We start from the raw sequence: 13,522 nt of genomic DNA on the forward strand, positions 1-13,522 counted from the left end.
TTGCTAATATTTTGTTGAGGATTTTTGCATCTATGTTCATTAGAGGTGCGTATAGTTCTTTTTGTTGTTATTATTGTGGTTGTATTTTCATCTAGTTAAGATGTATAACTTAAGTCTTTTTGAAATTGTTGAGACTTGTTTTCTGACCTAATATGTGATCTGTTCTGAAGAATGTTCCATATGTATGTGAAGAAAATATATATTCTGCTGTTTTTTCTGAATATATATATTAAATCCATCTGGTCCAGTTTGTCATTCAAAGCCACTGCTTCCTTGTTGATTTTCTATTTGGATGATCTGTCCGTTGATGTAATTGAGGTGTTAAAATCCCCTATTATTATTGTATTATTACAGATTAGTTCTTTTTTTTTTTTTTTTTTTTAAAGATTTTATTTATTTATTTGTCAGAGAGAAAGCGAGCGAGATCGAGCACAGGCAGACAGAGTGGAAGGCAGAGTCAGAGGGAGAAGCAGGCTCCCTGCGGAGCAAGGAGCCCGATGTGGGACTCGATCCCAGGACGCTGGGATCATGACCTGAGCTGAAGGCAGTTGCTTAACCAACTGAGCCACCCAGGCGTCCCAGATTAGTTCTTTTTTAAAAAATTTAAAAAAATTTTTTTAGGTGAGTTCTTTTATATTTTTTTACTAACAGTTGCATTTGGGAGCTTCCATATTGAGTGTAAATACACTTCCAAATTGTGTATTTAAAATTGTTACATCTTCTTGCTGGATTATCCTCTTACTGATTATATGATGTCCTTCATTATCTCTTGTTAGTCTGTGTTTCAGAGTTAGTTTTGTCCTATATAAGTATTTCTACCCCAGCCTTCTACCCCCTGTGTTTGTGTGTGTGTGTGTGTATGTGTTTGTCCTCTTTCTATCTTTCTCTCTTCTGTCATCATAAGTTGGCTTTCTTCAGTGAGATACTTGGATTCCTTTCTCTTTATTTTTTGCATACATATTGCTGGTTTTTTAATTTGTATGTGCCATTATGTCTGTATATAACATTTTCTGCATATAGCAGTCTATATTGGGTTGAAGGTTGCTTAAGTTTCAACCTGTTCTTTACAACTTTCCCTCCGTGTTTTAGGTATATAGTCTCATACTTTGCATCCTTTTATTTTATTAATCCCTTGACTGATTTTTATAGCTATATCTATTTTTACTATTTTTGTACTTTCTACTTTTCTTACTCTTACTTATGGTCTTTCCTTTCTACTGTAGAGTTCCCATTAACATTTCTTGTAGGGCTGATTTAGTGATCATGAACTTCTATGGCTTTTGTTTGTCTGAGGAATTCTCGATGTTTCCTTCTCTTTTGAATATTGCCCTTGCTGGGTAGAATACTCTTGGCTGCAGATTTTTCCTTTTAGCCCTTTGAATATATCATGCTGTGCTCTTCTGGCCTACAAAGTTTCTGTTGAAAAATCCACTTTTATCCTTAATGAGGTTTCCCTTTTATGTAACTTTTTATTTCCTCTTGCTGATTTTAAAATTCTTACTTTATCACTGCTTTTTGCCAGTTTAATTAGTATGTGTCTTGGTGTGAAGTTCTTTTGATTGATGTTGTTGGGGGATCTCTGTGCATTCTGAATCTGAATTTGTTTCCTTCCCCAGATTCAGAAGTTTTCAGCTATTATTTCTTCAAATCTATTTTCTGCTCCCTTTTCTCTCTTCTCCTTCTGGGATACCTGTAATGTGGATGTTAGTATGCTTGATAGTATCATTGAATTCCCTAATTTTATTTTCATTTTTGAAATGATTTTTGTCTCTCCTGTTCAGGTTGATTGCTTCTTATTACTCTGTCCTCCAGGTCACTGGTCCATTCTTCTGCTTCCTCCAGTTTACCGTTTACTTCATCTAGTATATTTTTAATTTCAGATATTGAATTTTTCATCTCTGATTGATTCATTTTCATCTCTCTGTTAAGGGTCTCACTGATATCTTCCACTATTTTCTTATGTCCAGTGTGAATCTTTATGATCATTATTTTAAATTCTTTATCTGGCATATTAATTATCTCTGTTTCATATAGGTCTCTTGCTGTGATATTTGTCATGGTCTTCCATTTGGGACATATTCCTTTCTTTTCATTTTGTCTGTGTGTTAGAAAAGCCAGTTATATCTCTTGCTCTTGAAAGTCATGAGTGGGGCACACACCTTTAACAAGATGGTGCTTGTCCTCTTCTTCCACAAGGGACATAGCCACTGTGGAGACTGGGGATGGCCAGGATACTCTTCAGAGTGCACGTAGATGAGTGGTACAGTTACAAGGGTGTTGGTGTCCACCATGGGAGGTGACCTTCACTGCCTCAAGGACGAAGGCCCTGTAAAGTGTGCAGTTGGGAGATACAATGTTGGCAAGATTTTTGCAGGTCTTCTGGAGGAGGGGACCTGAAGCACCAGGACTGAGGCAGGCTCAGCTGAAGGGGGCAGAGCATGGTGTATGCAGTTAGGTAATGAATGCAGGCAATGCAGTGGTTTCTGCAGGTGGCCCTGTGTATATTCTGATTAGTGAATTAGAGAAATGGTACTTGCCTGTTTCTTTGCTTCTGAAGAAGTCTCTCAGTGAACTCTGAATAACTTTCCCTCTGATATGCCATAGGTATTTTTCAAAATGCTCATTCTATGCTGTATTTTTGCTGGCTGTTTCTTGTGTTCTCTCTTTAAGGGCAAGAACTCAGTTTCCTGTCCCTCTCCTGGCTCTCCCAGAACTGAGCCTGCTGATTTTAAAAGTTTAATGCTTTATATCTTACTGGTTATAAGAAGTAATGAAATTTGGCCCCTCTGGTTTTCAAAGCAAATGTTAGAGGATTTGTCTTTCTCTTGCAGGCTCTCCAGTATGGTATTCTGTTTCTCCCCCCTTATTGTGCCCATGGCTCCCGACCTTTGTTGGCCAGAGATTTGGGGTTTAACTCCTCACAATGTCTCTGCCCCTTCTACTCTCTTTGATGTGGCCTGTTCTCTACAACTAGTTGTGGAGTTTGTTTTACCAGTCCCTGATGTGACTGCTGTTTAGTTTTATCCTTGTGACGAGTGAGCTTGAGGTCCTCCTACTCCAACATCTTCCCTGGCAGTGTTCTTCTTCTCTTTTTATATTGTGTTACAAGTTACATTTTTATACATTGTTGCTCTGTTGCATAGATTTATAATTATTTTTTATGCATTTGTGTTTCAGATCTTGTAGGAAATAAAGTTTGGCAGTACAAACCTTAAATACAGTAATACTGGCTTTGTATATACTAAAATATTTATGTTTATCAGAGATCATTTTCTTCCCACAGCTTTGTTATTGTCTGATGTCCTTTCAATCTGAAGGATTGCCATTAGCTTTTCTTTTACAGTATATTTAGTAGTATCAGACTCTCTGCTTTTGTGTTTCTGAGAATGTCTTAACTCTCTTCCTCCTCCTCCTCCTCCCTTCCTTTTCTTTCTTTCTTTCTTTTCTTTTCTTTATTTTTATTTTTTACTTTTAATTTTTCCATGCTCAGCATAGAGTCCAATACAGGGCTCAAACTCATGACCCTGAGATTGACATCTGATCTGAGATCAAGTGTTAGACGCTTAACCCCTTGAGCCACCCAGACACCCCACTATCTGTTTGGGCAGATACAAAATATTTGGTTGACCATCTTTTTCTTTAAGTATTTTAAATATATTTCATCCCACTGTCTTTTGGCCTGTATGTTTTGTGAGAAGACATTATCTATTAATCATAGTGAGAAATCTGAGATGAACCATATTTTCTGTTGCTTCTTTGAAGATTTTTTCCTTGTCGTTCAACAGTTTGCTTATTGTGTATCTTTATGTGAGTTTTTGTGTTAATTATATCAAGAGTTCTTTGAACTTATTGGTTTGTAGATTTATGTCTTTCATCAAATTTGGGAAGTTTTTGACCATTATTTCTTCAAATACACTTCCTGCTTCTTTCTCTTTCACTTCTCAGGCTCTCACAATGCATGTTTATTTGCTTGCTTTTTGTCACAGGTCCTTTATGTTTTGATCACTTTTCTTCATTGTTTTTCCTTTTGCTTCTTGGACTCCATAATTTTAATTGTCCTATCTTTATTTGCTATCTCTTTCTTCTGCCAGCTCACACCTGTTGTTGAACCACTTTAGTGAATTTTTCATCTCAGGTATTGTATTTTTCAGTCCCCCAAATTGTTCCTTTTATAATTTTCACCTCTTTATTGGTAATCCCATTTTGTTTATCCATTTATTTATAAAATTTCCTTTCTTTTTCCATGTTTTCTTCTTGCTTTTTAAACTTCCTTAAGATAGTTATGTTAAAATCTTTGTAGATAAACCCAATTTCTAGATTTCTCAAGGGTAGTTTTTATCAATTTATTTATTTTTTAAATGAGCCTTGTTTCCTGTTTTTTATTATGTGCTTTGTGATTTTCTTTTTTATTGTTGACAACTGATCATTTGAATACTAGAATTTGGTAACTCTTGAAATTTAGTTGCCCCTAATACTGGCCAATTTTTCTGTATTGTTAAACATTTTAGCCTCTTATTTCCCAGTCTTTTTTTTTTTTTTTTAAATTTCTGCCAAGATTTATTCTTTGACATATGAAGATACTGAACTCTTTATTTCTTAGGTTATGTTCAGCTAGGGTTTTAACAGGTATTTCTTCGAAAGCCAGGAGCTAAATAAAAAAGAACAAGAACCAAACAAAAAACCTAAAACTTCTTCTCTTTACAGATTGGTTCTGTGCCGCAGCAGTCCTTCATCATTTAGCCATGCTTGCATTCATCTTAGTGATCAGCTTCGGGTGGAAGGTTTTGATCTTCTGCTTGCACTGGGCATGTATGTTTTCCGATATACATGGGTGCTTTTGAAAGTCTTAATTTCCCAAGGAAACTCTCACCAACTCTTGCTCCCAGGCATTAGGTGGCCTTTTTAATATTTTAGTTGTAACCTTTGCCCTATGTGTCTGCCTGTTAATTTAGCTTGCAATGCCTACCACTCTTTTTGAATTAGACAAAAAAGAGATGAATGTTCTCTGTTAGTCCTTCAGGTAGCTCCTAAGTAAGTTAGAATAGAGTCACATAATATTTTGCAAATGTGGTCTGCTTTGCTCCCTCCAGAACCAAGTACTGGTCTCCCACACTGGAAACTGCATCCCTCTTCAAGACTGCTGTGTTCCAGGGCACCTGCGTGGCTCAGTGGGTGAAAGCCTCTGCCTTTGGTTCAGGTCATGATCCCAGGGTCTTGGGATCGAGCCCCACATCGGGCTCTTTGCTCAGCAGGGAGCCTGCTTTCCTTCCTCTCTCTCTGCCTTCCTCTCTGCCTACTTATGATCTCCCTCTGTCAAATAAATAAATAAAATTAAAAAAAAAAAATAAAAAGGACTGCAGTGTACCAAGGTAGGAGTAGGTTAATGGCAAGTAACAATACCACAAAGCCTTCAAGAAGTCTCTTTCTTCATTCATTGTTCATTTGGTTTTTGTAAATCTTGGATTGTCTTCCAGAATCACTGCAAAGTTGGTTCTGACAGTTATTGCTTGTTTTCAGTGTTTCTTTGGGAGGATGAGTTTGGAGTTGTATAGTCTGCCACTCCACTGATGTCACTCTTCTTTCTTCTTGAAAATTATTCTATTAATGATTTAATAGGAATAACAAAAATACTACCTTCTTAAAATTATCCATTTGAAATATTATTTATTTAGAAGTTTCTATATATTTGTTTTTTACATCTGACTTTATATTATTTAAAATAATAATTTTGACCCCCTGTCTTGGCCCTGAAGGGGCTGGATGGACAAGTTGAATGTAGTAGCTCCTGAGCAGTGTTACCTCTTCCTCCTCATTCCAACACTGGTGATAAGCCAAGTAAGTGGACATGGCCCTTGGTAAAACTGTGGGCAGGCTGGGCCTGAGCCTGGCATCTGTTTGCTTTGCGTGGAGGATGTGGATGCTGTGGAGGCAACCTCTCCACTCCATGTATGTGAACATGAGAAGTGGTCCTGACAGGCTGGCAGGGCTGAGGCCAGTAGGAAGGAGAACCACCAGTAATTAGTAAGTGTGCAACAGAGAGAAATGTGAATCACTCCAGGCTCTCTTTGTTTAGAGTTATCTTAATCAGGGAACACAGATGTCCTTAACAGCATTGAGAAATCAGACTATTTGTCCAGTTATGTCACTCTAGGGTCATCTGTTTTTAGGCTGTTTATGTCTAGAATATCTATCGCTGTGTTGCTAGGAGGAGGCTCAGTGTTTGCATTTTCACCAGTCAGTTTCAGAGACTACATTATTAATCTAGATTGGAAAGCCTATCGATTTAGGTGCTGGAGATGAAGTTAGAAAAATCATGAACCCTCATTTTGAAGAAATATATGCTACTGAGTTCTCTGAAACTATGATATGGCAGCTTCAGAAAAAGAAATACAGAGTTCTTGGTATAAATGAATAGCAGAATACAGGGTTCCACTATGATATAAGTTGCTTAAATGTGCTGGATCAGCCCCTGACTGTGTTGAAAGATACCAGAAATGTCTTGGAGGCAATGAGAGACAGGGTCATCCTTGTTCGGGTTTTACCCTTTCATCCTTATGTGGAAAACATAGGTGGCAAGTGGGAGGAACCTTCAGAAATTTTAGAAACCAAGAGATAGAATTGGGATGAACAAGTCAGTAGCTTGCTTGAAGTTTTCAGAAAAGCTGGTTTTGTTACCAGAGCTTTCACCAGACTGCCATACCTGTGTGAAGACGACATGTGTAATGACTACTACTACTGTTTTTAAACCAGTATAAATACTTGGAGGCTCAAGTCCTCAGAGCCTACCCCAAAAATGTACACTCCAGAAGAGGGTCTGTTTTTGTGATTATGTGAAGAGGGGACCTTTGGGAACTACCATTGCTATATCATGTAGTGATTTAAATAGCCAAACTACTAATTATTTCTTTGTAGTGTATAAAAGGAATATTTTTACAAAACAAAAACCCAACTTTTTGAGGGTTTTTATCAACTCTTTACTCAGTAATACAAGTCACATTCTAGTTATGGAAGATATTTTTTATACTTAATTGCCGTAAGGATTCATTCCCAGTCAAAGCAATGGTCACAGCTTCACATGGAACCAATAAATATGTATTGTTTTTGATGAAAGGAAGATTGGCAATAAAGCTGTCCATTCACTTGCAAATATTTGGTTATAAGGTAGAGCCACTGACACTCTTTCATGTTTAGAAATTTTGTCATTATTCAAAACATGTTTTTGATCATGCTACTAAACATTTTTGGAGATAAAAAATAAAGTAGTAACTTTTTTTTTTCTCAAAGATTTTACTCATTCATTTGATAGAGAGATCACAAGTAGGCAGAGAGGCAGACAGAGACAGAGGGGAAGCAGGCTCCCTGCTGAGCAGAGAGCCTGATGTGGGGCTCGATCCCAGGACCCTGAGATCACGACCTGGGCTGAAGGCAGAGGCTTAACTCACTGAGCCACCCAGGCACCCCAAGTAGTAACTTCTAAATATTATGTCAAGAATTAAATGTGGCCATTAAATCATTAGAATGTAGATAATAATAATAGAGAATATGGAATATTATTAGACACATTTTTGTGTTTACTTGAGCACTGGGGATATTTAGAATACATAAATTAATGTAGAGAGACTGTTGTCTCTCTGTTGAGATAATGTCCTTAGTGTCTACTGCCTTCATAGACAATGCTAAGTCATTATACTTTGCCTTACTATGTCAGCACTTGAATATACTTAATTAATTTATTTTTTAAAGCATTTTCTTTGGGATTTAAATCTAATAAAAAAGATTTCAGTAGTAATGTTCATTTAAAAGGTTTCAGGTCTCTACACTATTTATGGCATATTAACCTATCACAATTAAATGTAGCTGTCCATAGGTTTGTTTTTAACTCAGTTTAAAGCAAATCTTTTTTCCACTCTTACTATTAAATATTCATTGCATACACTTCATGGCATTCCTGTAACAATTTATAGAGATAAGCCCTATATTTTAAATTATGTAATACTTTTTAGAATTCATACCTAGTATGATGTGATCTTCTAAAACTTAATATTGTTGAGATGTAAACTGAGGGCCCAGTTGGGTAGATGTGTTTGTTTATAGCATTACTCTGGTAGTTTTAAATCTAAAGTGGTTTAGGGGCACCTGGGTGGCTCAGTGAGTTACAGCCTCTGCCTTTGGCTCAGGTACTCACCAAAGCACATACCCTCCCCAATGTCCATAATCCCACGGTCCCAGGGTCCTGGGATCTAGCCCTGCATTGGGCTGTGTGCTCTGCAGGGAGCCTGCTTCCTCCTCTTTCTGCCTGCTTCTCTGCCTGCTTTTGATCTCTTTCTGTCGAATAAATAAATAAAATCTTAAAGAAAAAATAAAGTAGTTTAAAATATCTGGTTCTACCTTAATGAAAGAGATGTTTGTACATAAAAAGCACTATCAAAGTCTTTTGTAAATCTTCATTTAGCATGATTTTCGACAGTGCATAGATATTATAAATGCCCTTGGCCAAACACAACTGCAGTAAAAGTTAAAAAAGAATTTGGAATTTATCTTGTTTTGAGATCTAAGTCACCATTATATACATTATTTGCTTAATAAGTTAGATATATATATATGTTAGAAATTACTAATGGAAAATATATGCTCTGTCTATCCTCATTTAAAATACTTCAGCTACAGAGGTATTTCTTTCAAATCAGTCAACTTATTTTAATTGTGAGTGCTAGGAATTCATTTTACAGTTATTTACCAATGAGAAATTAGTCTGTTATGTAATTTTCACATTGTAATTGTCACAAATAATTGATGAACTATCCCTGTGAATATATGTTGCACAATATACATACACAACAAACATAATGTGTATGTGATTTATCTATTTATTAGAGTTTCCTCAGTAAGTATATCTAGATTATCTTATTGGTTAATTTACATTAAATACTTAAATACTTTTAAAATCACAATTGCATTTTAAAAATTAAGTTACTTTTCAAGCAACCGAAAGGTGATCTGTTCTCTTAAAGCACTTTTTAAGTATTTGTGCTGTCTGATCATTTAAAGGTCTTTGTGCAAGATTATTGTAATAACGTACCATTGCTTGCGTGTGTATTTGTATGTGTGTATATGAGAGAGAGAGAGAGAGAGAGAGCGCGCGAAAGAGAAGGGAAAGAGATCTGAAAGCAACTGTTACATCCTTTTTACAGTTATGGCAACTTAGTACAAGAATCAGAACAGAAACTAAAAACATCATATTAAACTCTCTTGCACCCTCTGTTGTTATTTTTGGGGAACACTACATGTATCTTTCCATGATTGTATTGGCATTAGACTTACTAAAATCCCTGATAAAATTAACACTTGGTTTATTATACTTGCTCCAAATTAGGTTCATAGTAAAGTAGCATTTATCTATAATTCTTGGTTTATGTTTCCTTCTATTACAAATATGTTTTTATTGTATAACACCTTAAGTCAAAGAGGAGCCTCTCTGTTTGTCTTTGATTTCTCCTAGTTACCAGTTTCAAGCCCCTCCACATGTTTCACACAAATGAAAATCTCTGCAGGATATACACACTGTATATCCAGTTTTCCAGAATTACAAATTGTGCCTGTTCTTTTGTAAATCTTTCAATTGTCTGACAGTTTCCTGCCAAAATAAGAATCTGGAATCGTCCATACTAAAATTAAGAATTTATAACTGTTAGGAACAGATGTTTTCATAAACATTTGCTATAATTAATTTCAACTAGAGGTTTGAAGAAACAAAGCAGTTTTTCCCGCTTCAAAACTTTACTGCCTTTTCCCCAATAGCAAACTCTGAAATCTTTTCTCTAATACTATTCAGAAAAATAATTGTACTCCTTATTTAGTATGTTTTTGAAAAAGAAAAAATGCTTTTTTTCCTTATTTCCTTCCTTCGAAGGTTATATTTAATGTGATATGCTCATTTTGAAACATGTATAAAATGAAGAAAACCTTTGTAATATATTATGATGGCAAAACCTAGTTTAAGAAGCTGAAATTCTCTTAATTATTTGAAGGATTTTATATTTGATCTGGTAAATATCAGCAGAAGGGAAGAAATATTCTATTGGTGAGATCTTCTGTATTTAAGTAATTACAATCTTTAGTTTTAAAGAGAAAGAAGGCTCATATTTTAAATGTATGATATAGTTACTTATTTTATGCTGATTATAGAATGTTTCACAGGAAATGTCTGCAAGCTGTTAAATAACATGTGTTGTAAGAAATTTTCATTTAGTAAGAAACAGAGTAATTTTCTTTAAATCCTTTTAGTTTATTTATTATAATACCATTTAATTTTTTAAGAAAATCAAGTATTTTCTATGAGCGATCTTATAGTATCCATGTTTTCAAAGAACTAATAAAATATGCCCAGCTAAATTGATCTTAAACATTTAAGTGGTTTTGGATAATTTTCTTTTATAAAATTTGGCAATAGTTTTGAATGCTGTAATCCATTTTAGGATTTTTGTTTAATGAAAAAAAAAAAAAAAACCTAAAGTACATTTTGAAAAAAGAATAGCATGGAACACTGGGTGTGGTGCATAAACAATGCATTTTAGAGCACAGAAATAAAAAAATTAAAAAGAAAAGTAAGTGGACTCAGTCCAGTTCTTGTCATCCTAAACACTTTGGCACAGCTGTAAAGATTTTGAAAAGAACCAACATTCTTGACTAATCTGTCAACTATAAAATGTGCAAAGAAAAATAGGTAGCTGTCATTAAAATTACATTTCAGCTTTCAATAACCATTTAATGAGTACCATAATTATATAAGTATGGTACCTTAAGTACTGTACTCAATAATTAAAAATAATCTCCTCTTTAAAGTGAAAGCTCTGTAATTACTATTTGACTTAACCAGGACCACTGTGATGATCTCCAGTGGCACCTTAGATTGTTCAAAGTGGATTAAAAGTCTAAATTAAAATGGATAAATCATTAAATTATTAAGCTTTAAATATCATAAAAATGAATATAACCTGATGTTTAATAGTTACATTACAAGAATTAGAAGTATAAAATGTAATCAGAATCTAGTCTTTTTAATTCATTTCTAAGAATAAATGGTCTATTTAATAGTAGTATACTATGGTTTCATAAAAACTGTACTTTGAAGTATATATTTTAAAATGTAAACTACTAAAATTAAATTTCTATCAATAAGCATATATATTTTATACTGTGGCATTGGTAAGCATATTTTAAACTTCTTTAGCACATTTATTTTTATTCTATAATCTTTTAACTAATAGGTATGAATTTGTTCTAAGTTTGATACTATGAATATAACAGTTTCTTGAGTGGGATTTTTTTTTTTCTCTAAATGTTTGATATTACCATATGATGCTGAAATAACTTTCAATGTTGTTTTTCCATTTTTAAAGTTGCTGAACTCTTGCCCACAGTTAAAACATAAAGCTTTAGGGACAATATTAAGGTGTATGAAAAGTTCGTTGGAATGCATTCACCACCTCCAAAGCCTGCTTTCTCTTTTACCTCTGCTCACCAAATACCTCGGCCATGGAGAGCTGGGGATATCCTAGGTTCCCTGTCTGTTGCTCTCTTTTGGCTGTACCAATGGTCAGGACAGGTGACGTGGTCACTAACAAAGAGTTGCCCTTTGTTTATAAAGACTAATGCATGATTAAATGGTTGACAAATTTTGGTGTTGATTATGATTCATTAAAAAATGTACTGTGCTTCATTTGTTCTGTTAGCAATTATTTTGATAGTATTTCTATCCAATTTAGGAATGGTGGTATTTATATTTTAGCATCGAAATGCTCTGTAATTACTCTTTGACTTAACCAGGACCAGAATTAATTACTATTTGACTTAACTAGAATTTTTTGCATAAGGACCTCTGATTACAAGAGATATTTGGGGGTTAGGGGTAAAGGGATAATGCTTTTGGACCCAATATACTGCATAGAGCTGTCACTCAGCAGCTTTTCAACAAAAATATTCAGTTTCATAATCTTCATTATTTCAGTGTTTTTAAATTTTTTTTTCCAGGAGATTCAAATAAAAATGGAAGAAGAAGTTCTACTTTAGATTCTGATGGGACTTTTAATTCCTATAGGTAGGTGATGAATACATAGATACATATTATTATAAGACAATATACAAGATGTTACAGGATTCCAATCTTAGAGTAGTAAGGAAATGTTACCTGTGCTGTAAAAATAAGTCAAATGTAAAGAATATTGTGATATGTGATTGTTCTACAGGCTGTAATGAACAATGTAACCTTTTAGGTTCTAAAGTAAATGGCCTTACTGTAGACATCAGTTGTTAGTATATAATTGGTATGAATGCACATGTAGTATTAAGCTCCATTATAACCCGTTTTTTATTTTGTTTTTGCAGTATATCTGTTACCTTACTAAAGGCTTCCATTTGTTTAAGTTTCCTGTTAAAACAGAATATATTCCTTATGAGTGTTTAAGAGAATATGAAATGTAACCCGTGGTTACATCAAGTGCTGTTTGTTTATATCCCATTTGGTTCTTCAACAAATGGGGCAGTTACATCTCAGTTAGTGATTTTTTTTTTTTTTTTTAAGGATGTGCTGGTTAATAAAACATGTATCTTCTCTGGTATTTTGGTTATATTATCCTTATTACTTAATTTCCTTGAGTAAATGTTTATGGATTTTGTGCCTTCATAACAGGGAAACCTAGGAAGAAGAAAGATTATATTATTTCCAGTAATATTTGAATATTCATATACTTAACCAATATAATATAAAAACTAGGTTGTTCTAAGGAAAAAATGTTCAGATTCAATAATAATACATTTAGGCATTGTAGATAGCAGTGCAGATTCTTAAAGAAATACTTCGAGTACACTGTCCTGATGGTTAATTAGTTCTGACTCTTTTGCAGTGACAATACAGTACACACAAGAACCACTGTACATTTGGAAACTCACTTGAATGTTAAGCTGTAACTCCTTCTTTTATGTAATGAATACGGAGTTTATGATTGGATTCTTTATATTTTTATTTGAAAACGTACTGTATGTCCCTAATTGGAACTGTGTCATTTTTCTTTTCATAATCTAGGCAAGCTTTTAATATCTAGAATTGGGCCTTGTGCACAGGAAGGAAGCACTTAATAAGAATGTGGTGAATTAGAAAGTTTTTTTACAATTTGTTCATGAATTCCAGAAATGAGATGGTAATTGAAACACTTGACATCTTTATTTTATATCAGTTGGGGTCTGTATAAATAATCAGTCGTTCAAGTGTCACAGATACTACAAAAGGCTTATGTTCCCATGGTTTTCTAGAAGGGTATTATCACAGCAGTAAAGCTCATATGTTGTCATTATATTTTCAGTGTACTCATCCTACCTTATAAATGTTGGAATTCTTCAAATCCTTCTTTTAGTGCTGAAGTGAATATAAAAGATAGTTAAACATTCATGATTTGGCATGTAAGTGAAGAATGTTAATATGATAATATATGTGAAATCTATGTTGTTAGTATCATTGCTAGATATA

The 13,522-nt window shown here is 34.2% G+C and overlaps 1 protein-coding gene and 1 pseudogene across 8 annotated transcripts in view; both read left to right on the top strand.

Annotated features, from left to right (window-relative positions):
• The window catches only part of TBC1D5 (TBC1 domain family member 5), a 564,199-nt gene that overhangs the window by 275,537 nt on the left and 275,140 nt on the right, over positions 1 to 13,522 (top strand). For all 8 annotated transcript variants that reach the window (XM_059162522.1, XM_059162530.1, XM_059162525.1 and 5 more), the window contains one exon: positions 12,031 to 12,097. In XM_059162522.1, the coding sequence (XP_059018505.1) occupies positions 12,031 to 12,097 (67 nt within the window). The remainder of the gene's footprint in view (positions 1 to 12,030; positions 12,098 to 13,522) is intronic.
• Positions 5,846 to 6,788, top strand: LOC131826033 (protein-L-histidine N-pros-methyltransferase-like; annotated as a pseudogene).

The sequence above is a fragment of the Mustela lutreola genome, chromosome 2, assembly GCF_030435805.1.
Source record: "Mustela lutreola isolate mMusLut2 chromosome 2, mMusLut2.pri, whole genome shotgun sequence".
In the NCBI taxonomy this organism is placed as follows: Eukaryota; Metazoa; Chordata; class Mammalia; order Carnivora; family Mustelidae; genus Mustela; species Mustela lutreola.